The sequence below is a fragment of the Onychostoma macrolepis genome, chromosome 15, assembly GCF_012432095.1.
Source record: "Onychostoma macrolepis isolate SWU-2019 chromosome 15, ASM1243209v1, whole genome shotgun sequence".
In the NCBI taxonomy this organism is placed as follows: domain Eukaryota; kingdom Metazoa; phylum Chordata; class Actinopteri; order Cypriniformes; family Cyprinidae; genus Onychostoma; species Onychostoma macrolepis.
This window is the reverse complement of record NC_081169.1, coordinates 15,194,857-15,222,196: the sequence shown is the minus strand read 5'-3', so window position 1 is coordinate 15,222,196 and position 27,340 is coordinate 15,194,857. Positions and strand designations below refer to the sequence as shown.

At 37.5% G+C, this 27,340-nt stretch overlaps 3 protein-coding genes across 17 annotated transcripts in view; 1 reads left to right on the top strand and 2 right to left on the bottom strand.

Annotated features, from left to right (window-relative positions):
• Positions 1-3,380: 3,380 nt before the first annotated feature.
• Positions 3,381-12,702, bottom strand: spa17 (sperm autoantigenic protein 17). 10 transcript variants are annotated; one of them, XR_009274368.1, is made up of 8 exons: positions 12,596-12,702; positions 12,094-12,265; positions 11,802-11,872; positions 11,656-11,702; positions 9,837-11,301; positions 9,268-9,421; positions 8,779-8,849; positions 5,809-5,950 (listed from the first exon to the last, which is right to left on the bottom strand). XR_009274368.1 is itself a non-coding variant. In XM_058799572.1 (7 exons), the coding sequence occupies exons 2-7, from the start codon at positions 12,245-12,247 to the stop codon at positions 4,132-4,134; spliced, it is 1,908 nt and encodes a 635-aa protein (XP_058655555.1). In that variant the 5' UTR covers positions 12,248-12,265; positions 12,596-12,696; the 3' UTR covers positions 3,381-4,131. The 10 variants fall into 10 exon arrangements, 6 of the variants coding, with proteins under 6 accessions (XP_058655555.1, XP_058655554.1, XP_058655552.1 ...); XR_009274369.1 differs by having other exon boundaries at positions 9,268-9,418; XR_009274370.1 differs by having other exon boundaries at positions 9,268-9,395.
• A 1,077-nt stretch (positions 12,703-13,779) lies between these two features.
• On the bottom strand, positions 13,780-18,359 carry LOC131520686 (uncharacterized). The gene is made up of 8 exons (XM_058745106.1): positions 17,579-18,359; positions 17,112-17,423; positions 16,148-16,189; positions 15,738-16,040; positions 15,516-15,648; positions 15,382-15,425; positions 14,130-14,242; positions 13,780-14,024 (listed from the first exon to the last, which is right to left on the bottom strand). The coding sequence occupies exons 1-8, from the start codon at positions 17,622-17,624 to the stop codon at positions 13,884-13,886; spliced, it is 1,134 nt and encodes a 377-aa protein (XP_058601089.1). The 5' UTR covers positions 17,625-18,359; the 3' UTR covers positions 13,780-13,883.
• A 3,593-nt stretch (positions 18,360-21,952) lies between these two features.
• si:ch211-286b4.4 (SCO-spondin) overlaps positions 21,953-27,340 on the top strand; it is a 56,782-nt gene continuing 51,394 nt past the window's right edge. For all 6 annotated transcript variants that reach the window (XM_058799230.1, XM_058799232.1, XM_058799229.1 and 3 more), the window contains exons 1-4: positions 21,953-22,073; positions 26,605-26,715; positions 26,808-27,000; positions 27,179-27,315. The gene's annotated coding sequence lies outside the window, so the exon portion shown is untranslated. The remainder of the gene's footprint in view (positions 22,074-26,604; positions 26,716-26,807; positions 27,001-27,178; positions 27,316-27,340) is intronic.

Below are 27,340 nucleotides of genomic sequence, written 5' to 3'. Positions count from 1 at the left end.
TCCTCCCGGACTCTCTCATCTTGTGAAGAAATCTGTCAAGTAGAGTCAGTGAGAACATCCAAGGTCAATAGTGCACTGAAAGCATGAAAGATCCTCACACACGTCTCCGCTGGAGAATAGCCTCTTGAAGCGATATTGCACTGGACTTTATGAGATGCCAGATAATTTTATGAAAATTTTTTGAAAAGTTATTTTTATTTAATTTTTTAAAAACGTTTTCCTGCGTTACACTCTCAGGAAAGTTGGTTTTGCAAGAAAACACAAAAACAAAATATAATTTTAGAATTTTATCTAATCACTATGTCTATGTCTAATCACTACGCTTTTTAGGATGCTTCATTGGATATTTTTTCCAGCAATAATTATTAAATATTTATTCTATTTCATCACACAAAGCTGAATACACTAAATTTTGTGTGCAGTCTATTCACAAGACTTGAAACATAGCAAAGGCTATAGGTCAAATTATAACTTACTCTTTAACTATCATTTCCCGTTTAAGAATAATTGTTTGCGATTGTAATTATAATGTATTGTATTTAAAATTATATATAATTTGTAAATGTAATTATTTTAGAATTATTTGTATACTGTTCTAATATGTATGATTTATACTTTTATTTGAAAAATAATTAGCTACTTGTAGCTACTTCATTTAGTTGCTAAATCAATTTTGATTTAGGTTTTTTAAAGTTTCATTTAAAAACTGAGGCCTGTTAATGTTATTTTAGCTTCATTTAAATGACCAAAAACAATTTTTATATGCTCATGGGGAAAAAGAGCCCGTTTTTAAAAATGCACATAAAATGCGGACCTTATGAATCTGTTTGTGAGAGCTAAACTTGTTATATACAGGCTCCCTCTGCTGGAGGGTTTGATGTAATGCTAATATAAAATTCATAAGAGCCAATTAAGCACGAAAACCGAAAAGTTCAAGAAGTGTTGAGATTAAGACAGATATTTCAGATTTGGAGAGTTATTTCAGTATCACTCCACGAGATGCTATGAGATTCTAGCAGCCAGCCAGTGCTAATGCTAGCATGTTTCTGTGAGGTAAAACAGAAACTAGCTGTCACAGTTATGCAAATCCACTCTCCTGTTTTGTGTTAAAACACACGCACACATTTTCAAGTGTAATCCGATCATTTACAGGCTAAAAATACATCATGAAGTGTCTGTGTTGTGCAGGTTAGCTGAGTGTTGTCTGGCATATGGCAGCTGTCAGGGCGGCAGTACTGCGTTGTCAGCAGCAGTCTATAGAGGGCAGGAATCATGGGACACACACGGCAGTCTGAGAGAAAGGTCTGTCTTATGGCACTTTGTGTTGCCATAGGCAACCTGAAAAAATACTGTTAGGAGACTGTAAGTCGTAGAGCCAGTGACAGACTTCATTCTGGGAGGTTACATTGGAGCCCCTAAAGCTGAGGCCTGCGTGCGGAGGAGGGAATGTGGGCGACTGACTTCCAACGCTCATTTCACACACGGGAAAGAAGAGTTGAGCCACACAAAAAAATGACAATTATGGCAGGTCTTTGTTGCTGTGTGGAGGACATCTTGTCCAGTTTTTCCTCCTGCCTATCCAAGTTTAGAAATGTTAAAAGTCAGTACGAAAATGGATCGAAAGCCACTAGATTTGAGGAAATCGACTTCATAAAGTTAGGCCACAAAACATCAAATATAATCAGTCACTGTGAAATATTAAAACCTTCAAAGCAGGATTTATGAAGTCACTCCTGTTTGTTTAACCTGGAGAATGTGATTCAGTGTGTAATAAATGTTCACGTTATGTCAGCTTGAAAAACAAGATTAACTGAGTGCCGTATGTCTTTAATTATAGGAACTGCAGTACACAGTCTAATCAAGTGCAGCTCTTAATGTAATGGCTGAGTGATTAATATTGTCATAAGGAAACAGATTCATTTTTTATGCCCTCAAACATCTCGTTCTTAAAGGGATAGTTAACCTAAAAATGTTAATTTTATCATTTACTTGCCCTCATGTCATTTCAAACCTGTATGAGTTAGTTCTGTGGAACACAAAAGCAGATATTTTTCAACTTACAATCAATGGATACTGGAGATATCAAACTCAAAAAAGGACACAAAAGCAACATAAAAGTATTATAAAAATGGTCCACACAACTCATGCACTATATTTCAAGTCTTAAAATCATTTGATAGTTTTGTGTGACGAATAGTCTGAAATTTAAGTGATTGGTTTACAAAACAGGTACTGTATGAATGATTCATTACAGCACAGACAGATCTGGTTCTCACCGACTGAAAATGATAATGAATTAATGAACAATGAATGAGCAAATAATCAATCAGTGGATAAATAATTTGGTCCTTTTCTCACAAACAGCTACTGTACAACATCAGAAGACTTAAATATAGTGCACGAGTCATATGATAGCTTTGGTTTTGAAATGGACCAAATTGGGTATTCAATGATTCTGATTCACTCTGACACTAATTCATTATTACAAGTTTTATGGCACTGCAGGGAGTAACTAGTTACATGTAACAGAATTAGGTAATTTAATTACAAAACGAATGTAATTGTAATTAGTTACAGTTACTGAGACAGTTACTTATGAAAATGTTAACGATTACAAAGGGGGTTACATCTGAATATTTTCACACACATACATAGATTAAATTGATTACTTTCCCAAATTGCAAATGAGACACCAATGTTTCAGTTTAGGACACAGAATAAGACACAGGTTTATTCGATAATTGTTTTATGTCCTATTTAGGTTTATGTATATGCCTTATTTTTAAAAATTGGCGTTTTTTTTCCCAAGGCATTGTTAGATGCCAGTGTTTCATGTCATATAGCTGAGCAAAGATTTGATTTCAAAAACAGTATCATAGCTATTAAACTATATCTTATGATTTTAAATCTGTATTTAACCTCAGAACAATCTCAAAGTAAGGTGCTAAAGTTAGATTTTTTGGTGGCTGTGCTTTAAAATGAAATTATTACAATATTTATTTGAGATTTCTTTCATTATAGCTCTGGCACATGCACATTTATCAGGAAAAAAACTACACACTGGAACAGATTCGAAAACAGTTAATGCTATTATAGGCCTAAATGCTGTTTTGACATGCAATATTGAGTATAGCGCAGGGCATGTGGCAGTTTGACCTTGATAAATGACTGTCCAGGTCTCATTAGCACAGCCTTCCAGCTGTGAGCCCTCCAGTGAGAAGCTCCAGCAGGACTAATGAGACTGATGTGTAGGTTAATATTTCAATTTCTGCTGCATTTATATATAACTGCCCGTTTGTTATTGGACTCTTTATATAAGGACTTCAAAAGACTAATGATCAGCCCCTGACTGCACAAAATCATTTTCAATGCAGGCAACACACATTTCTGAGTTTTTATTCATTTATCAACTGATACAGAGCTTGATGCTGATGTCAACATGCAAGGTGATCTTGACTATCACTCGTTAAGCTTTCACAACTCAATTTCTATATTTCTAATGATACGCACTACCTTAAAAGACTTAGTATGAATCATTTTACAAATTAAACAGAATGAAATAAATTATAGTCAATCTTGCCATGCCATATGCTGCTTTGGAAGCTCTGATTTCATTTTCAACATATTACAGGTAGCAAACCAAACAAATCAGTCAACACAATTATAAACAACTGATAACATTCTATGATAAAACAAATTTCACATCTTATTGTGATAGTGGCTACATGGTCAAATCAAGGCAATCATTAACATACTACCACAAGAAAGGAATATCAAGCAACAAAAATGAGAAAACTCAATCATGATGCATTGTTTTAAGTCTACTTGACTGTCTGACTGAAGAAGCCTGTGTTAAATTCTACACTCTCCGTTTTCCGATTTATACAAATATCAGATATACAGTATACAGATGCCTTTTGTGGGATGCAAAAGCATGCTGGAGCAGATATTCACCCGGACTGGATAAGAAGCAGAAAATAGAGAAAGAGTTCACACATCAGATGACATATCCAGCCTAATTTTACTACTTTTTTTGGACACAAAAAAAAAAATTCCCTGGAGAAAGCGTCCTATAAGCTGTCCACCTTGAGAAGGGTCTTCACTGCTCTGGTCCAGATGTGGCGTCTGTCTCTACTCCGTCTGTTCCCCCTGCTTGCGAAATATGTTTTTTTTTAGATTTACTGCACTTCGGTTTGGAAACAAACAGCTGTCTAGTCAACTACTGTGACAAGCCAAATGATGTAGCATTACCCACTGCAAAAAATTATTTTCTTACTTGCTATTTTTGTTTTGTTTTCCATTACAAATATTTAAAAATTCATGAAAAATATCTGAAAGTGTTTATGAAAAATATCAAGAAAATATCTGTCAATGGGGTATGAAAAATAAACTCAATTCTAAGGAAAACTATTTCAAACTATAAAAACTATTTTATTACTTGATATAAAAGAAACATTAACTGAAATAATATAAAAAGTTAATTTTCTTTGAAGTATTAAAATGACAAAATATACCGTATGCGACAGAGCATTACTTATTGATCCTTTTTGCCAGAATATGAGTTGATCATAGACATTTTTTTATTTTTGTCCGAGTAAAACGGAGCACAACCTCGTTTCAGCGATGCAGATGCACCTGAGGATAAAAATAATACTTCCATACATAAAATGCTTAGCAACCGAGAACTGGGTTGATGTTGCTTGGGAAAGGCCTAAATTCGGCACAGAGGTGGGGTTGAGTGGAGCGGCACAGCTGAAGGAGAGATATTTGGGCCTGGGCTGGAGCTTGGAAGGACACTTTCATTCTCATTGCTTGCCCCACTTTCCACATCAAATGACCAGATCTGCTCGGTTCGTCCTCAAAGGACGACACCGATAAAGGTAGTTCAAATGGAGGCTTTGGTGTGAGAACATTAACGTTATGGTCTTTCCGTCAGCACTGGCCTATTTGTTGCTTCAAAGTAGAATCTCCGGGGATCAACTGCTCGAGAACCATTTGCATACTGAGTTGGGGGATGCAGTTTATCCAGCATCTCTAGAAAACGAGGCAATTTTGTGCAGAACAAAACACATCACCCAAAAGAAAATTGAAAGGGGGGACAAATCTGCAAGAGGCTTTAATATTGAGTCCTGGAATTGTGGAGGCTTAAACCACCCACAAAAGAAATTAGATTTGAGAGATCTGTGTCTCAACAAACTGAGATATTAGAGACTACAGAGTGACTCTGTGGACTCCGCTGGCTGTCTATAAATCGGTGAATGGCCTTTTAATACGGTTGCAGACTTTTAAGAATGATAGATGTGCTCATTAATAATTACTTCATTAAGAAAATAATTATCCAAAGCACTCATAGAGTAATTAAAATGCACCCTTGAGCATGTCTTATTATGTTTACTCAGTATAAAGACATGACTCATTAAACATAATTGATGGATTTTTAATTTTATTTCATGTTAGATTTGATGGAGTTCATTTGTGGCTCACCTACTATAATGGGCGCAATATTTCCTGCTTTTTTTATTCAAAATCTTTGGTAAACAGTACAGAAAGAAAGCGAATCAACACGCTCTTGAACTCTCATTAAAGTTCAAAGCTCTGGTTGTTTACTTCGGATCTCAAAGCCAAATTCTGTGAGGATTTGTGAATGTCTTGCCAAACTGAATTGGATCAAAATAGCTGGCAGCCTCTGCACCATGTGGGTTGGGTGTTGAGTCTAGCTCTTGACTATAACTGTTGGGGACAGAGACTAACCTGAGTCCCCTTGGCTGCCGTTGAGGGCCTCACCACTGCTGCTCACCTCCTCATTGGGCTTTTCACCGGGTTTCATCTTCTTCCGGGTCATATGACCACGAAAGCCGGCCTGGATTTTGGCGGCCGCCTTATTGGCCTCTGGGTCATCCAATGGGATGTCCATGATGTCCTCTTCCTCTTGTGGCTGGTTGCATTCCTCCTGAATGATGAATTATAAGTGATAAATTTAGCAAAACAGACACTGGGTGTACTTCGTATTGATTTCTCTTTTGCTTAGAGTGATTCAGACTATCCTCTAAGATCTTATATACCACCATAGTGGGTTTAGCATTTCCTACCCATTTAAGCCCCCTTGCAATGAGTCATTATCTATCAGCTCCACAGAAACGGAGTCTTTCCAACTGAATGCTGTTCTTCTCCATTACACTCTTACAAATAAAGGGGTTTTCACAGCAAGAATCATTTTGGGTTCCCAAAGGAACCCTTCAGTGAACAGTTCCAAAGAGAATCAATTTTTCATGCTGTGAAGAACATCTAAAGAACCTTTTTCCACTATAAAGGACCTTTTGTGAAATGGAAAGATCCATGGATGTTAAAAGTTCTTCAAAGTACCATAAGGAATGTTTATTTTTAAGAGTGTAAGAAACCTATTACCTGAACCTATGAAAATAAAATGAACTGAAACATAAATGCAATGATTTCAAATAAATAACCACCCAGATGCTACAAAAACCAACTGTGACCAGCTTCCTGTGCTCTGTGAAACATGTCAGCACACATCATCAAGCAGTGTGTGTGGTGGGATGTGATGTTATTTGTCTCATTAAGTCTTCCTGAAGCTGTGAAACCACATGCTTTCTCCCACCACAACAACTTAGCATATGTAAAATGGCTCAGCAGAGGCTGGTTGGCAGTCTTTAAACTGCTTGTGTGCGGGTGATGAGCAGAAGTCCATTGTAAAGCCCTGGTAGGAGCATGTCCACCCACTTTTGAACTAAGAATCAGCCTCCTTTTCATATTAACCAAACATTTTGCCAACATATCTCATATGTGGCCACAGGCAGAGGCGTTCCACAATCCCCCTATAAATAAGCATCTGTTCATTTTACTGCCGCCTCTGAGGCTTAGTGCATGCTTACCCATGGATCACCTCTAATGAAACTGCGCAGTCACAAGCCTTTCCCATGTCTATACCAGTCCATTTAAATTAAATTATACATTTGCCCAATCCTTTTGCATATGCATAACAACAACAGCAAGCACCAAGCAGAAATAATTGGGGTACCAGCAAAAGGACTTTTTTTTATCCCATAAGCTCACATATTTGTTCATATTTTAAAACGAGAGCTGACATTTGTTAACATCAATTTATGCACAATAACTAGATTCATTTTATATACATTTTTCTATATATAATACCACTTTGCACGCTTTTTCAGACCCTTACCCAAAACGTTTTGTGGCAATTGTCCACAAATGGCTGCTGAAAGCTGAATGACTTTTTAAATATGCAAATGTCCTCATATACCCAGCTAATATAGCCACGCCCTATAAGCCATGTTTAATAGAAAGTTATTAATCAATATATTGTTTAATAAATAAATAAAAAGAGAATATATATATATATATATATAAATCTGTATATGGCGCCACCAAGAGTCCACCTTATTTATTATTAATTTTCAGTCACTGAGACGGTACGCATTTTTTATTTTAATTTTCTACTATTTAAAGTTTGTAGATTATACATTTTAATAATCCAATTAATACTAATAATACTATTAATATGAATAATATAGACAAATATTTGGGGATCCTTTGAACTCCTAATGGCCTTAGCATAAACTGTAAAAAGCTTACTCATTTGCATAAAGAGTCAACTGTTAAAAAGTGTGAAATGATGGTGAGCCCAAAATATGGATCTGAAGACATAAACCCATAAATAGTCCCCAAATTTACTGGACATGGAATTTACCGCCGACATAAAGTTTCGAAATACTAAAACAAGTATGTGCAAACAAGTCCAGCTTTTCTCTGTCCTAAACTAAAAAGTTAGTATGTTTTAATTTATTATCAAACCGATACAATTTAGTTAAATATATTTAGCCTAATTCTATACATTCAATATAAAACAAACACACAAACAAACAAAAAACAGTTAAAGTGGTCTATACTTACGATATGACAATCCATGACGCGCAATTACAGACGTTAATAAACGTGATCTCGATTTACAAGACGCACAAGTGCAACAGAGCGTAAACCTCCTCGCAGGGCAAATGCCTTGGACGAATACGCCTCTCCTCCAACTATCCTTATAATTCAGTCTTGGGGTGGGAGGACAGAGAGAGAGCGAGGGAGCGAGAGAGAGCGCGAGAGAGAGAGAGAGAGAGCGCGCGCCAATCGCGAGCATCATCACTCTGACACTGTCACTCAGCTCTTTGCTCGTTGCAAACATTTTGTTTAATGCTGACGTTTACACCGCCATTATTCTCATTTTCCTTACACCTGTTACCAATAGGACCAGAGATACTTGATCTTCAATGGAGAGAATGATTGAAAAGAGACATACCATGGTCCAAACCAATTATATAACATAACTTTAAAAATTCACAGTCCAAAATATTCCTGAGGGCTATCATAAGCTACGAAAATACTAGAAGCAGCTCCCCACATCTCAGTCAGTCCCACACAGTCCGTGCCTCCTCCACCCTGTGGCAATATACTGTAGAGTATAAGACAAACAGACAGTAAATCCATTGCCCTTTATTTCTCTGGAACACTGCTGCATCTCCTGCCTCCTACCCTACCAAGATTAAAGAGAGAAGATGCAGCTCGGTGCTGTAATGGTATCAGTTCTCTTTTCTTGGCATCTGCTGGAGGTGTAAGGCTGGGAGCTAATGAAGTCGGTTCACAGAGCACCGAAGTGTTAAAACACTGAGTTTCCAAGAAGAAGATGAGGTGACTTTACAGTCGTGCCAGAGATTGATGATAGCCATGAATATTGTTCCTGAAAATAGCACTTACACGATTCCCTTGCTCCTCCTACAGCGTATAAAGTCATTGGACAAGAGTTGATATAGGTCAGGTTAGATGACCTACATTGGAGCGAGAAGAAGAGAGCTTTGCTTTAGTGTGTGTATCTCTAATTAACCCCTACAGAACTTGAAACACTCCACTTTGGACGAGGATTGAAAAGCGAAGCAGCTAATAGGGTACATATTCCGTTTCTTTGGAAATATCACACAACTCCAAAATCTAGATCAGTTTCTCCCTCAGATAAATGGTCGGTAAAATGTTTCCATGGAAACACCACCAAATCGGTCTCATTCGAACCCCTTTAAAGAAGCATATGTATATTCTTCTGACCTCTTGGTTTAAAAGATCTAAACCTTTTTTGAATATCTCTTTATGAAATGTTGCAATCATTTGTTTGGGTCTATGCGTAGTGTTTATATGATATAGGATGTATGCATAGTTTGAGCTTTTTTGACCCTCTCGCAGTCTTGCACTCACCAGCTGGACTATTTCAGGACATCTTCAATCACCGTTCTCCAGAGAGACACAGAGCCATACTGTTGATCTGACAAGTCCTTGAAGATTTTTTTTTTTACTTACTAACTTGGGATAATAAAAGGAATAGTCTGCAGATAAGGATGGGGTAGGGCTGCTGGATTATGGCAAAAATCATAATCACGATTATTTTGCTCAATATTGACATCACCATTATTTAACATGATTACTCACAGATTTCTGGAAACATATTGCATTTATTGCATTTTCTAAATAAATAATAAATTTAATAGAATACATTCAAATAATAAAATTAATTTAAAAAAAATAATAATATTTTTTCATAAACATGGGAAGCCAAAATAATAAAAAAAAAAAATCAAAAATCAAAATGATTATTTGCATGGCCCTAGGATGTGGCTTCTATTTTAAAAATAAATAAATGAAAATAAAAATAATAATATATATACATATTACATTTATATTTTACAATTTATTTTATACAAATACCATATTTTTGTTTACCAAATGAAAAGGTGGTGAAAAAAAGAAAAGAAACAAAAATCCCTTACCTTTTGTTCTATTCTGTCAGGATTTTCCTGGTTCTCACTTTCAAGTGTCGATTCCTGGCTTTTATCCCTCTGCTGCTCCAACTGATCCTCTTCATCTCCTTCATTCTCAGTGTTTTCAGTCTGTTCTTGTGACTCTGTAGGATGTTCTTCTCTGATAACCTCTGTTTCTCCTTCTAAAGGCCTGGAATCAGCTTCTTCAGCTTCAGAAGGCAAAATATCTTCCTTTGGTTCAGTATCATGGGTTAAATCATCCTCCTCATCTTCAGTTTTCACCATATTTTGCTGAGGCATGTTCGAAATGTCCAGATCCATCTCTTCAGCATCACTATCAAGATCACTCCCTTCATTTACATTCTCTGTGTTCAGATCTTTCTCAGAAGCATCCAGTACATCAGTATTTAAAATCTCATTGCTTATCATGTCCTCTGTGACTTCAGTTTCACTGTCGTTATCTAGCTTTGGGGTTTCCTCCTTCATTGCATCCATAATTTTAGAGGTGTTCTGTTCATCAGAGCTGTTCTCAGCTTCATGCTCACCTGTATGAGTAGAGCAGTGATGGTGCACTTCATCTAGAACATCTATGACTTCGCTTTTACTGTCATATGTCTCATCACTGTAGTCAATATATGTGTCTTTCATTTCCAATGATCTACTATTGATATCAGATGTGGAATCAGCTGCATCTTCAACAAAGTCATTGGTGCTGCTGTAGTCATGATTGGTCTCTTCCTGGATTCCATTGTCTTGTAAGTCACCCTTTTCTTCAGTATATTCCTCTGATTCCTGCTCTACTTCAACTGCGTTTTCAGTAGTACTTTCAGTTGATTCCTCCACATAAATCTGCTCAATGCTTTTCTCTTCTGGATCAATGTCTTCTAATACATTATCAGCCATTTCTAAAACTCCCTGTTCAGCATCTTCAGTATGGCCATCATCATCAGACATTTCATTTGCTTGCTTGCCTACATCCTGCTCAATATGTGAAGGGATTTCAACAAAAGATTCATCTTGTGTTTCAAACTCTCCTTCATTCAATTTTGTGCTTTCCAAGTCTCTGTTGTTCTTAGTAGGTTCAGACGGATGGTTTATCTCTTCAGCACATACATCCACATTTGCGAGACCACCAAAGGAAGGCAACGGTGTAGGCTCAAGTTCTGATCTGCAGATATCAATATCTACAGCTTCTTTTTCAACCTCATCGTCCTTCAGTACCTCTGATGTTTGCTCTGGAATCCCGCTGGGGTCTTTTAGCTCTTGAGCACATATATCAACATGTGCCGTTCCCACATAGGGAATATCTGCATCAGGTACGTTTTCCATCTCACCGAATTCCTCATCGAGCTTCTTATCTAACTCATATTTTTGCTTTACTCCAGTGTCCTCTGAATTATTAGTGTTGAGGTCTTTTAATGGGGAGCTTAGGGTTTCATTGTCTCCAAAAGTTTCAGAACGGCCAGCGTTGCTTCTGAAAATTGACATGTAAGAAGGCAAGGATAATTTATATATGCAACAGTGATTGATAATATAAGTAAAAAAAGCACAAACAACTACAACAGGAGTAATAAATGAATCCTAATGTACAACCCAGATGCATATCTGTGCTCTATGATCGAAGCCCTGCCTCAGAAACAGTGAGCCACCCGCCAAGGTTCATCCTGCTATAAAACTGCTGCACTGCAAGAACATTCAACCAGAATCAAGGAAATCATGAGCCATTTTTAGTATTATTGTCTAAAATCTCACACTGCTTCACTTCAGTCTTGGCTGTTTCTCTCATCTGGAAAACTGTTAGGGGGAGTGAAAGAGTAAAATCACACACCTTGTATTTATTTTTGGTGAAATGTAGTTTCCTTGTATTGCTGTGCCCTGTTTTGAGAAGAACAAACACCATGTTAGAAGAAACTAGTATAATCTTAAGGTTCAAAGAGTGTTGTCTCATTTTTAATCAGTTTTTTTTTTTTATACCTTAAATGAGTGATTATTGTAGAACCTGTCTTCCAAATTTGCACCCCACTCTGCTGGGTCTAGGCCACTTTCTGAAACAAAACATGCATTAGTTTGTACATTCATTATTTTCAAGCATGCATCGACAATATAGTTGATCTAATAATACTAGCCCTTGCAAAGAAAAACTTTTTTGCCTTGGCTTGGACAAAGGCATACTGTATAAGCATATAATGACTAACTCATATATGAGTAATTCATATGTCATCAAAAGCTACTAAACATCAGGATCAAAGGAAAACAGCTCAGTTACCTTCTCTGGCTTTAAGAAGCTTTGTGAAGTAGAGAGCAGCAAAGGTGGGGATGTCCTCAGGCTGGTCTCTCAAAACCTCTTTAGCAAGACCCTCCAATAAATTCCCAAAGCCTCTAGGGATCCGCAGGTTTGTGTTGGAGAAGGGAACAGACATCTTCTACAGCTCTCAGGTCTGAGTTTAATTAGGGAAAAGACGTGTTCATTAAATGTTAATGGTGTTGTAGACTAATGTTTTCCACATAATTAGAAAAATAATTAAATACAATGATTTTCTCATTAAGATGTTTAGCTTTACTGCATGATATACACATATAGTGACACTGACAATACAAATGTTGTGCTAAAAATCATCTAAATGAAAGACAAACTGGCTTTTTTCCTCTGTAAAATGAAAGATATTTTGGAACACTTGTGCTATCAAGCCCATATTTTCTTGCCTTGTTATCGGTAGTCAATATATATTTAATAATTTAGCCAGGTGTACTGGTGTGATGTTTCTTACCGTTCAAAATCAGTCGAATGTTGTCAACCGTTGCTATGCAACTGACACGTGGTTCCAACTACCGATAGCGGAGAGGGTCAAAACGTTATGGCTTGTCATGTTGAAAAGGCAAAACATTAGTAGGATACACCAGAATTTTGTGTATATTTACACCTGCAATATAAAATGGTAGGTAACGTAGTATTTTTGCAAGTAACTTTTTCCCACTGTATCTGGTCTCTCAGGAGGGTAATTTCATTAGTATTGGCGCACACGATCCGTATCAAGTAAATATTTAAAGTGGTCTAAAGATTTTATTTATTTTATTTTATTGCCAAATATGATTTTGGGAGCAGACTTTTTATATAGATTTTTTTTATACAGAAGAAAGGCTATTCTGTAGCAAAAATTAAGCTATGATATACAAGTTTAATTTCATATTTGCATAACTACAAACAAATTACGCCATAACTGCATTCCATATTATCGAAGACATTAAGTTAGCTAGACTCGTTTTACTCAGGTTTAACGAGCCATTGCTCATAGATAGTCACTGATAAATCCCTGACGATCGAAATTACCGTATATATCGACCTGAGAAACATTTCCGCTCACAATATTTATGAAATAATTTTTCTGTCAGTTCTTTTCAATTCGGCGATGCCCGCGAATCGTGAGTCTATCGGTCAAACGATTCACGATCCAGTCTGAATCATTTTAATAGTTTTCCAACAGTATCAAAACAGTAACAATATATAGAAGTGAATATGGTAAATGTGATAATGTTTTTGGCCATATTAAATAACCACCTTTCAGAGTCCAAAGCTCGCTCAATGTGTGAAGTGTGAACAAATTGCAAGGAATTTCTAACCTTGTATCAGTAGTAGGCCTCCCTGCAATAAGTAAACAAACAAGGTATATAGGCTGGTTTAATAAAAATAATTTAGAGGGGTCTGAACTGGTGTTTGAGGTGTTTTTTTAGTATTAGAAAAAAAAACACACAATTGTGAAATTGGACTTTAGACACCATACTATAAATGATGTAAACCATTCTTTTAAGTCATACAGACCTTCCTGGTCAAAAACAGCAAAGCAGCTGACACAGTAAAAAAATTTTATGAGCTGCAAAGCAAATTTAATGCAGTAGCCTAAATATTTCCTTCAAGACTATAAAAGCAACAAACATACAAGTCCACACATGCGTTTTACAGTTTTTTAATTGCAGACAACAGAAATTAGGCAGACAGCTATTCACGATTTTCACATTTTGCCTTCTATATTTAATCAGATATGCAGTTTTTTGAAGTAACTAACTAAGAGCCTCACAGGAGTAGGTAATTACAGCATATTCAGACGTTGTGCTTAATTTCCTAGTGACCTCTTTAGAGTGGATGTGCAGTCTGTCAGCTGAAGCGTGCAGTAGCCCTGCTCTGGCATCGTCCTTCCATCTCTGCAAAACACAATTCACACTGTCACACATCTGGTTCCATGATTTCAAACAACCCTGCAGAAAATCCTTAAATAATTGCATATATAAAATAATATTAATTCTCACCGGTCTTTGGTTTTTTGAAGTCTGGTTAAAGGTGTCAGATAGATCCGGATTGCTGGATCCTCTCACAGAGATCACAATGTCAGCATAAGGGACTTCATGATCGCTCTGGCTGTCTGGGATTAAATTTAAAAAATAAAATGTTATGTGGATCAGTTAACTATTGAATGGTACTGCCATTCATATGACCATATTCAGATACACTATTGCTCAAATGTTTGGTTTTTTCATGTTAATGAAAGAAGTCTGTAATTCTCATGAAGGCTGCATTTTTTTTTTTTGTCAAAATATAGTAAAACAGTAATATTGTGAAATATTGCAATTTAAAATCTTTTGTATTTTAATATATTTTAAAATATAATTTATTCCTGTTATGGCAAAGCTGAGTTTTCAGCACCATAATCCTGGCTTTAGTGTCATTATATACTGATTTGCTGCTCAAGAAACATTTCTTATTATTATCAATGTTGAAAAGAGTTGTGCTATATTTGTACAAACCGTTATACATATTTTTTCAGGATTCTGTGATGCGTAGATCAATTAAAAAGAACAGCATTTATTTGGAATAGAAATCTTGTGTAACTTTAATGTTACTGTTACTTTTGATTATTTTAATAGATCCTTATTGAACAAAAGTATTCATTTATTTTTAATTTTACTGACCCCAGAATTTGAATGGTAGTGTATCTCGGTTTCCATAAAAATATTAAGCAGCAAAAATAGTTTAACATTGATAATAACAAGAAATGTTTCTTAAGCAGCAAATGATCAGATTAGAAAGATTTCTGAAAGATTTCTGAAGAGTTGCCATCACGGGAATAAATTACATTTTAAAATATATTAAAAGAGAAAAAGTTACGACCTGGTTTAGACTAAACTAGGATTAGGCTATAGATCAATTAAGACATTTAAGTAATTTTTTTTATAAAAGTGCCTCATTGCTGGTGTCCATCTTGAGACAAAACAAAGGCACTGATATATGTTAAGACCAGTCAGTGCAAGTTTCTTTCAGTTGAAAGAGCTCAGACTTACATTTTAGTCTGGGACTAGGTTTAAGCCTTGTCTGTGAAACCGGGGGAATATTTCACAATATTAAATGTTTTATGTATTTTTGATCAAATAAATGCAGCCTTGGTGAGCATAAGAGACGTCTTTCAAAAACATAAAAAATGTTAAGTATTTCAAACCTTTGACAATTAGTGTATATACATATATTATTGTATTTTAGTAAAGTAAAATATCAATTGAAAAAGACCTTGAGCGATTGGCCTTATCACCACAGCACTTCTGGATGTAACCCTACAAGAGACCAGATACTGCTAATGAAAGAGATTTGATATGTTTTGCTGTTTCATCATGTTTAATTTTATACATAAAATTGTGCATTACCTTTCATGGACTCTGTTAGCAGAATCCATGATCTTACATCCTTTTCTGTAGCACAGATACACCAGATGGGCCGTCAGGATAACTACTGCAGACACTGCAAAAGCTGCAAAGATCTTGGCCCAGGCGAATCCATCTGTATGGAAAAATGCTGACTTGATGGACTGTGTTGTATGTGAATCTGAAAATGGGTTGATGTATTTTTGGAAGTGTAAAAGCGCTCACCCGATGTGATGACCTCTATTTCCACAGTGGTAGCCTGGTCAGTGCATGTCCCTTTGGTGTGGCACCTGTATCGTCCACTATCCTCTGCTTTGATTTCACTCCACTGTAATGTGGTGGCAGTTATTTTGTCCAAGGGGAGGGTGCCATTTTCTCTGACCCACTGCACCTCACAGTGTTTGTTATCAAGGGCAACACAGTGAAGTTTGAGTGAAGTTCCTGCCATCACTTCGATGGTAGATAATGATGTTAGCACTTCATCGGACTCCACCTGACCCCTATACAACTTTACTCTCAGAGATGGATCTAGACCAGTAAAACAACATTCAAAACATTAATACAAACCAACAATGGCCTTAAAAATAGTAGAATAAGTATAACTGTCCTTACCGATCCTTAACTTATAGACTTACCAGCTAGTACTTTAGGAGGTGTTACTTGTTCTTCGGATTCATCTGTATAAGAATTGCAAAAATGGTAAGAAAAGTCCTGAGATTAATTAAAAGGAATAGTTCACACAAAAATGAACATTTGCTGAAAATTTACTCACTCTCAGGCCATTCCAAGATCTAGATGAGTTTCTTTATCAGAACAGATTTGAAGAAATATAACATTACATCTAGTGTTAAATTTCTCTTCTGCAGTGAATGGGTGCCGTCAGAATGAGAGTTCAAACAGCTGATGAAAGAATCACAATAATCCACATGATTAGTCCATCAATTAAAGTCTTGTAAAAAGCTGCATGTTTTTAAGAAAAAAAAATCCATCATTAAGGCATTTTAGTTTTTACACCATCGCTTTTGGCCAAAATACTAGGCCATAATTCATAACGCTTGCTCCAGTGAAAAAGTTCATTCCCTGTCGTCACATCAAAATCAACTGTTTTTGCTTGTAAACAGTGCTTGACCTGTGTATATTTCTCTCCTGATTCAGACACAATGACTTTTTTTCACTGGAGAAAGCAAATATTATGGATAAGAAGACACATTTTAGCAATGGTTTGAAAGTTAAAAAATATATATATATCTTGATGGATTTATCACAAACAAGTAGATTTTCACTTCACAAGAAACTAATTGATGGACTGGAGTTGTGTGGATTACTTGTGGATTATTGTGATGTTTTAATCAGCTGTTTGAACTGTTTGATTCGGACGGCACCCATTCACTGCAGAGGATCCATTGGTGAACAAATAATGTAATGCTTAATTTCTCCAAAGCTGTTCTTGTCAAAGAAACAAACTCATCTACATCTTGTAAGACCTAAGGATGACTCAATTTCATATGTAATAATTTTTTCCAAATATTAATATTTTTGGGTGAAATATTCCTCTTTTTTTTTTTTTCATTTTTAGCAATAAACTCAAATACCTCTTACCGTGAACTTGCAGTGTTACCAGAAGCTCTGTTTTACGTGGAAGGCCCGGACGGTCACTCTCTTCAGCAAGGCAAGAATAGTTATAACGCGTTTGCTCCATAATTAGATGAGGTATGTACAAGCTCACAGTGCACATGTCTCCTAAATTTGATCTTTTATGCTTCCATTGGCACTTGCTACATGCTGGAGTGTTTTCCCATGTCCAGTAACCACGAGTGAAGCCACTGGAACAGTTGTAGGTACAGTTTAAAGTAAATGGCTGTTGGAGTCTTGCATTCTGAATCTCATGCTGGATTTCAGCACTCACAGCATCTGTAAAGAGCCACAAAGTTAACAGCAACTAGAAACTGCACTTATATATTAATTTAAATACTAGTATAACTATTTACGGTAACATCTAATATTTTAGATATAATTTATATCATAATTAATAATAAATAAAAACGATAGCATCTCAATGACATTACCTTGGAATCCTAGTTGTAAAAGTAGCATCAGAGGAATCAGCAACATGTTTTGGTATTCATTCAAGATACTTTTTCTTATATCTGCATAAATGATCAATTGTATTTAGCATGAGAGAAAAACAAAAGGAAGCTCCTCCCCATGAGGCGGGCTTTGTTTTTGAATAGCACCTGCCTCTGGAAAATGTGGTTAACTGAGCTGTTGGTACATTGTAATGCATAGCAAAGTGCCTTTTGCAGCTTGATTTGCATGGCACTGTGATATTCATTTAACTAAAAATGTACATTATATATGTAATCATTAATATATATAAAACAATGTAGGGTACGTCTTAAGGAATTTACAATATATTTGAATGTTAAACAAATAGCACAATTCTAACCCACAAGTTATTTACAGATTGTTGTTTTTATTATCTAATTAACATTTTTCATGTATCTAAACATTTTAAATGGAAATTGCGTGAGTGATATTAAAAGAAGTTCACAGTCTGACTCTTGATAACATCCATGTTAATGAATCAAAGTGACTTTCCCAGCAGTTTGATTAATTTATTAGCCCATTGTCAGTGATCACATTCATGCTTTGCCGTGGAAACTTGGGGTTAGTACGGTTGGCACAGCTGCGGAGGTTTGAAACTTCACTTGAACGTAAGGAACAGGAAACATCCTGCCTTCACATTACCACAAAAAATAGCGTCACTCCATCATAATCTATTTTAACATGTACTGTCTTTGTATTACATGTGTGTTCTTTTTTAATGTATGTTATTTGGTTTTCTAAATGCTTTCTTTGTTTTCAAATGTAAATAAACACTGCATAAATCTTGTGAATAAATATTCAGGTTATTTCATTTAAAAATGTAAAAAAAAAAAAATTATATATATACAGTATATATATATATACACACACACATATATATATATATATATATATATATATATACAGTATATACACATATATATATTTGTGTCATTAATGTTCTCATTACATTAATAAAAAATTTTTGTTGTTGTTGTCCCATCTATGTTTGTTTATTTTTTCTCAGAATATCAGTACAAATGAAAGTGAATGTAGGTATAAAATATTTATTCCTCTAACATTAAAAGAAATCGAAAGGTAAATAAGATCCTGTACAGTCCATGGTTTAAAAAACAGACTGATATTCTAGAAGTTTACAGTTTTGCCCAGTAAGTGCATCACTGGCTTCTGACTGGAATTGAGTTACATGGCTTGAATTTCACTTTCAATTATTGAGGTGTCCCTATTCACTGATAGACTTAAAGGGGCTATAGAGCGACTGAGGACAGAAGTCTGCTGCGATGAAACGGGGAGCTTAAAAACGATCACCATGAACCGGTATTTTCTTTTATTTTCTTTCTGCATAACATGGACTGGCTTTAGACAGAGATGGAATCTCTTTGTATCAGGTAGGTACCATCAGCATGAGATGGAATTCTTTACGTAGAGTGTGTTAAATAAATGAAATGTGGAATGAAATGAAATACTGATTGAATATTGGTCAATGATACAGTGTGCTTATTAATTACTGTTGCAATTAGTAATTTGTTCTTTAATATTTTGATGCAGGAGGTGACGTGGGGCCTGAGGGTTCAGAGCATTTAATCTACTGTAATCAGACTCAAATATCATGCCCAGAGGGAACCTACTTTTCATCAGGGATTTGTCTTGAGTGTCCTGCAGGGAAGTTGTAAGTGTGATTTTAGGCTTATAGGAGATTTTGTGTAGTTGTATTAAATATTCAAAACACAATATTTTCTTTTTCTTTCCTTACATTTCAGCTGTCCTGGCAATGTGTCTGCACCCAGAAAATGCCCCACTGGCATGTTTAACCCTTATACTGGAAAAAGCAGTATCCAGGACTGCCAGGTAACCTAGTAAATAAATAAAGCATTATTTAATTATCTTATTTAATGTTAATTTAAATTTTGTACTAATACATTATTAAAATCAAAAGTTGTGGCTGTTAACATTATTTAATGTACCTGAGCAGCCGTGAACTAATAATGAACAGCTGTTTATTAACTACTTTTAACAATACTGTAAGAAATGTTCATAGTTAATGTCAATTAATGCATTAATGGAACCTTTTTGTAAAGTGAGCCTTATTGTATTTGTAATTCTTTTAAAGCCCTGTGTCCCAGGTTTGGTTAGCACAGAAGACCGTGTGGAATGCAAGCTTTGTCCCGCTGGTTTCTCTTGTGACAGCGCATCAGGCAACCTTACAGCATGTCTGTCAGGACAGTATTCTCCAGAGGGACTCACCCAGTGCCTGCCGTGCCCCTTTGGCTTTGTTTGCATAGAGGGTTTTCAAATGAAGGTGGGCACAAACTAAAGTGCTGCTTAAGAGATATTTTTCCCCTCCGTTTTGGTAATATTACACTCAACCTAAGCATAAACTTTGGTGTAAACCATTTTTATTTGTTCGTTTCGCTGTTTTAGTGTGGCCTCGGTGAAGAACCAAACTTCAACCAGACGGAGTGTGTTGAGTGTGCTGAAGGCTACTATTCCACTCTGTGCAGTGCTCAATGTCAGCTGTGTCCTGCAGGTAAACATGGACTCCCATGTTTAATTCACATGCATTTGATGTCTTGCTTGCACCTGCTAAAGCCAAAATAAACACAAGCATCAATGTCACAACATGCATACAAGCTTACAGGCACAAAACTTCTTGTAAATCCCTATAATTTACTCTTTAAGGAAGCCATTGTCCGTACAAAAAGATGTCTGCACCTCTTTCTTGTCCCGTGGGCCATTATTCAGACATACCGGGCCAGACTGAGTGTAAAAAATGCAATGGTTCATCAGTCTGCAGGAGTACAGTGACTCCGGTCTGGTCAAGGGGGCAGTCTCATCTTGGTCAGAGGTCAAGGCAACTTATCTCCTGTCCCCCTGGGACATACCGAGATGGAGAGAGATCAGACTGTGTTGTGTGTCCTGCAGGTGGGTCAGTATTTCAGGTTGGGCTGCTTGCTTTTCACGTTCAATACCACATTTTGAGTGTTTACATTTGTTTTTGCAGGGCATTACTGTGTTGCAAATATCGCGATACAATGCCCGGCAGGAACTTATGGACCAAAGGAGGGGCTACAGAGAGAAAGGGACTGTGCTATTTGTCCTGCAGGTACCTGTGATGGCCTACAAATTTACTTATGTATTGATTTTACATGTGCGTCTATTTGCTAATGTCACAATTAAGCAATATAACAAGAGTAAGAGCGCTGTTTGTTTGACTGGCTGCACAGGCTGTAAATATTAGAAACAAAAGTGCTAATTTGAAATGGCTTTTATACAACAGTTCAGTAAACAAAAAGTTGATATTGGGTAACTTTTTTAACACAGTATTGGTGGTTAAAATGCATTCACATTCGCCAGTGGTCAGCAAAATTTTGATGGTTAAATCCAGTCATTGTAATAGGAATCCGTGCAATTGGAAATTTGACATAAAGGGGGAACATTTCCAACAGAAAGCTGATTGGTTTGTGTGAGCGGTACTTTGTGCTATTGACAGTAGAGAATGGATTGTTTGCCGGCAACATTTTGCTGACAATTCGCTAAACATGTGGTCATGTTTGCTAATGTCTATTTACGTCTATTTGCTAATGTCACAATTAAGCAATATAACAAGAGTAAGAGCGTTGTTTGTTTGACTGGCTGCAACAGGCTGTAAATATTAGAAACAAAAGTGCTCATTTGAAATGGCTTTTATACAACAGTTCAGTAAACAAAAAGTTAATATTGGCATTGGGTAACATGTGGTCATGTTTATCGTAGCTCTGCAAAATTTCATGGGCAAAACACAGTGATTACAATAGGAATCTATGTGATCAGGAATTTCCTCAAGCAGATTTTCCAATGGCTTCAAGTTTTTCATGCAAATTAGCTGCATTGACCAACACAAGGTTGCTTTTCCTAATATGAACGCAACTTTAGCCTGTTTTTGCACCGGTGGCAAAATAATTCCAAACAAAGTAAAAGCACGATGAACAAATACACGTCTCCAGGCATCATGCAATAGTGCTGTTTCGTTTTTAACAAATCAGTTGTTTGATTCAATGACTCACTCATAAAGAAACAGTCACTTGTCGCCATCTACTGGTGCAACAATGTAACCTGCAGAAAGAGTCGCTTTAAAAATCCCCACCACTAACGCACAGACTGACATTCTGTCTGGAAACGTGCAAACAGACAAACATCCCAGTCTATCAAATTCGAGGGTCAGAACTGAATGTTGTATAATCGTAATGCACATGATAATAGCTGGAATTGTTTTGTTCTTCCTAGGTTTTTACTGTTTGGAGGGCACATCTCGGAGGCCCAGCTCTCAGTTTCTGTGCCCACAAGGGTATTACTGTGAGGAAGGCACGGGTGTGCCGCACGGGTCACCTTGCCCTGCTGGAACTGCGGGAGGACAACTGGGTCAGACAAGTAGGGCAGCTTGCAAGAGGTGTGCAGAGGGTCGCTTCTGTCCCGCAGGTTAGGGCATGAACCCAAGACACACATATGTATGATCGCATTCATGCACACACATGCATATAACACACATGCATATAACACATTATCTTTTGCTTTTTGTTGTCATGATATTATCTGTGAAAGATGACTGGGCTTCTACAGACATAGTCTTTTGTAGAAACCTAAATAGTTAAATGTTTTGATTTTGTGTTTTTACCGAAGCTGCAACTTTAATTTTCCTTAACCCACATGAGCCACTGCTGTTGAACGGTTTCCTGCCCTCAGCTGTTTCCTGAGTGTGATGTGCTGTAAGAGTGTGTGATGTGGGTCTGGAGTGGAAAAGTTGTTTGCGACGTTTTACATCATAGCTTTGTGTTTAAGTAAAGCACATCTCCATTTCTGATCTTCTCATTTATTGTTGTAGACCTAAACAGACAGACTTAAAATGTAATTGTTTGTCATTTTAAGAGTAAAAGTGCTGTTTCTGTTCATTTTTTGTTTTTCTTCTTTTCATTCTTTTACATATACAGTATCTCACAGAATTGAGTACACCCTTCACATTTTTGTAAATATTTTATTATATCTTTTCATGTGACAACACTGAAGAAATGACACTTTGCTACAATGTAAAGTAGTGAGTGCACAGCTTGTATAACAGTGTAAATTTGCTGTCCCCTCAAAATAACTCAACACATAGCCATTAATGTCTAAACCGCTGGCCACAAAAGTGAGTACACCCCTAAGTGAAAATGTCCAAATTGGGCCCAAAGGGTCAATATTTTGTGTGGCCACCATTACTTTCCAGCACTGCCTTAACCCTCTTGGGCATGGAGTTCACCAGAGCTTCACAGGTTGCCACTGGAGTCCTCTTTCACTCCTCCATGACGACATCATGGAGCTGGTGGATGTTAGAGACCTTGCGCTCCTCCACCTTCCGTTTGAGGATGCCTCACAGATGCTCAATAGGTTTTAGGTCTGGAGACATGCTTGGCCAGTCCATCACCTTTACCCTCAGCTTCTTTAGCAAGTGTTTGGGGTCGTTATCATGTTGAAATACTGCCCTGCGTCCCAGTCTCCGAAGGGAGGGGATCATGCTCTGCTTCAGTATGTCACAGAACATGTTGGCATTCATGGTTCCCTCAATGAACTGTAGCTCCCCAGTGCCGGCAGCACTCATGCAGACCATGACACTCCCACCACCATGCTTGACTGTAGGCAAGACACACTTGTCATTGTACTCCTCACCTGGTTGCCGCCACACACGCTTGACACCATTAGAACCAAATAAGTTTATCTTGGTCTCATCAGACCACAGGACATGGTTCCAGGAATCCATGTCCTTAGTCTGCTTGTCTTTAGCAAACTGTTTGCGGGATTTCTTGTGCATTATCTTTAGAAGAGGCTTCCTTCTGGGACGACAGCCATGCAGACCAATTTGATGCAGTGTGCGGCATATGATCTGAGCACTGACAGGCTGACCCCCCACCCCTTCAACCTCTGCAGCAATGCTGCCAGCACTCATACGTCTATTTCCCAAACACAACCTCTGGATATGATGCTGAGCACGTGCACTCAACTTCTTTGGTCGATCCATGGCGAGGCCTGTTCTGAGTGGAACCTGTCCTGTTAAACCGCTGTATGGTCTTGGCCACCATGCTGCAGCTCAGTTTCAGGGTTTTGGCAATCTTCTTATAGCCTACGACATCTTTATGTAGAGCAACTTCCAGTGACCAGTATGAGAGAGTGAGAGCGATAACACCAAATTTAACACACCTGCTCCCCATTCACATCTGAGACCTTGTAACACTAACGAGTCACATGTCACCGGGGAGAGAAAATGGCTAATTGGGCCCAGTTTGGACATTTTCACTTAGGGGTGTACTCACTTTTGTGGCCAGAGGTTTAGACATTAATGGCTGTGTGTTGAGTTATTTTGAGGGGACAGCAAATTTACACTGTTATACAAGCTGTACACTCACTACTTTACATTGTAGCAAAGTGTCATTTCTTCAGTGTTGTCACATGAAAAGATATAATAAAATATTTACAAAAATGTGAGGGGTGTACTCACTTCTGTAAGATACTGTATGTATGTATATATAATATAATATATGTACAGTGGCGTGAGGTGGTGTTTTAAAATGAGGAGGCAGTTATAAGTTTATATATACATACATACACACACACACACATACATACATATATGTATATATATAAAATTCATGTCCCTGTTACACTTCATGTGTTTACACTAAGTGCAAATAGCTATAGATTCTGTTTACAGCTGGATTTTCTGCTATTTATACTACTTATTGCAAACTGTTGAAATTATCTGCACCTCCGTATTGTAGTACATTATAAAACAGTATGCAGTAATAACATATTGGGTGAAAATTATAATTTTAATTCAAATTACTAAATGGATGTCACCTTATTGGGACAATAAATCCCGCCCTACACCTACCCTAAGCCTACCCGATACTTTAAGTTCAACTTTTAGATTATTTCCTCCATTATTACTGAAAATACATGCCTTTCCGAGTGATATCTGATTTGAAAAGGTAGGGGGAAAAAAAAGTTTGGCAAAACGTGGATTCGAACCCAGGTCGATCGCGTCAAAAAGGCCATCTGCGCCACTGGAGCTGTTACTTAACAATGGTCTGTTTTGTAATCATATGTTGGTGGGCGGAGTTAGCGTAAATAGCCGCGGCCAAGGCGCGTTATGCACTTGTACATACACACTCCATTTTTTATTTGTTAACTGCTGCTCAGCTGTTTTTTAATAGTCAACCTAATTTCGGGCCATAGTCATAAAAGCCCTGTCACAAACATTGTCACAGCCACGAAGATACATCTTTCATTTCATCAAGCTGAATGCTCACTAAGAACTGACACAGTCATCATGTTTTCAAGCCATTTCATGTTTCATTTTGACATGACACAAAGCAGTGATATCTAAGCGGAAGAGTTGTTTTTAGCCTCCTCTCACGTGACTTTCCCCCATTCATCTCAATGAGCCTCCAGAAGTCACCGCAGGCTTTGGGGTCTCTGTAGAAAGTCTATGAACTGAAGGGAGGCAAGCCTCCGCTGTAACATTACCTGCGGGTGTCGCTGTTGGACAGTGTTACTTTATAAAAACGAGTGACTTTTAGACTTTTAATGTCATATTTAGTCATATTTGCGCAGGGCGTCGCTAGACCCCAGTATAAATCTGCTGTGCCCCAGTATAAATCTCAAGTTTATGTTTTAACAATTTACTTTTATTTATTTGTAATTTATATATTCATCAATATTCATTTACATTATACTCGCGGCAAAAACAAACAAAACTGGTCTATATGCAACGTAGTAACCTAATTCATGCTTGTAAAAGCGACGCAGTTGCGCACTTTAACCATGCAGTCCTTTTGCGCAGAAATGCCTCCATCGCGATATGATTGGATATGATCGGTTATGATTGGATGTGATTAGTTCATGCGCTAAATCCCGCCTCTTTGTTTTCGTGCGAGCTCTCGGCCTGAATGAAGAAAATGATGGCGTTATTGACTATTAGGCGAGTAAACAACTCACCCGCTTAGATATCACTGCTTTGTGTCACGCCAAAATAAAACTTGAAATGGCCTGAAAACGTGATGACAGTGTCAGTTAGTGAGCATTCAGCTTGATGAAATGAAAGATGTATCTTCGTGTCTGAGACAGTGTTTACAGGGCTTTTATGACGATGACCCGAAAATAAGTTGACTATTAAAAAGAACAGCTGAACATCAGTTCACTATTAAACAACGGAGTGTCTATTACACTAAATATTTGTAAATACATGTTTACCTTCCTCAGTATTGTTGCACTGTAGGAATAGTGGTTTAAGCAACGGAAGTTTGTACAGTGAATTGTGTTGCACACAGCAGGCTTTCAAGAAAAAAAGATAGTTAGATAGAAATTACTTTGATAGAAAAAGTAATGGGGGCCTGTGCCCAGTAAAGCTTTAGGTCTTGCAACGCCCCTTTTTGTAAAATCGATTGTTTTCTCATCCAATTTTGAGAAGAGGAGACACTGCCTCCCTTGCCTCCTCAGAGGAAACGTCCCTGAATATATATATATATATATATACATAGGGCCGTCCCTGGCTGACGCGTGGCCCGGTGCGAGGTAGGGAGCGGGGCCCCCCTCGGTCCATTCACGATCGTGTTCCGGGGGTGGGGGGTGGCGGTGGTCCTCCTCGGTCCGTTCGCTGCGGGGCCCCTCACAGTGCGGGGCCCGGTGCAACCGCACCAGTTGCACCGCCCAAAGGACGGCCCTGTATACACACACACACATATATGTACATGCATACATTCACATTTTAACACAATAGTATTCTAATAATAATTTATGAAATTTACTTATGTAAAATACTAATCTTACATATACTAATAATTTTTCTAATTACAATTTTTTATTTTTTATTTTTTTTATTTACAAAAATGTATTGAGTCAACTTTCAGATGTCCACTCTCCTCAGGCTAATAGACATGGATTAAAAGCCAGAGAACCTGAAACCCTTCTTGATTTGTAGGTTCTGCAGGTCCTGGCTTGCTTTGTGCCCGTGGGAGGTATTGTCCAGCAGGCACACTCAGTGAGATCTTATGCCCTCAAGGGACCTTCACCCCACATCAGGGGGCACTTAGTAAGTTTTCTTTCTTAAAACCTTCATTCTCATTAAAGCACATCCTTATGAATCTACCATCGTGTTGATATTCGTCTCTATTTTCATCATAGGTGTAAAGGACTGTTTAAAGTGTCCACCAGGCTTCTATTGTCCAGAAGGAACAAGTGACCCAATGCCTTGTCAACCAGGCACCTTTAACCCCCTGGAGGGACAGGATGCGCTGGCAGACTGCAGGCCTTGTTACCCGGGCAAAGCATGCACACAAGTTGCACTGAAGTTTCCTGATGTGGATTGTATGCCAGGGTTAGTGCATTTCGCACCTGAGAAGAAAAAAAAATTAAACCAGCCTGAGCTGTACTCATCGGGCTGGTCCATTTAGTTGGTTTTAGAGGTTTTGGGCATCTGACCATCTAGTTAAAATCACATTTTACACCCACTTTCTGGCCAAAAAGTTTATTTTTTTGTTTGTTTGTTTTTTCAGGTTTGTGTGTCCACCAGGTTCTGCCCGACCAAATGACCCATCCAACGCTTGCCCTCCTGGTACCCTTAGTAACCGCACAGACCTCACTGACCTCTCCCAGTGCCAGCAGTGTCCCGCACATTATGCCTGTCTTCGAGGTGCCAGACTACCTTCAGAGCCATG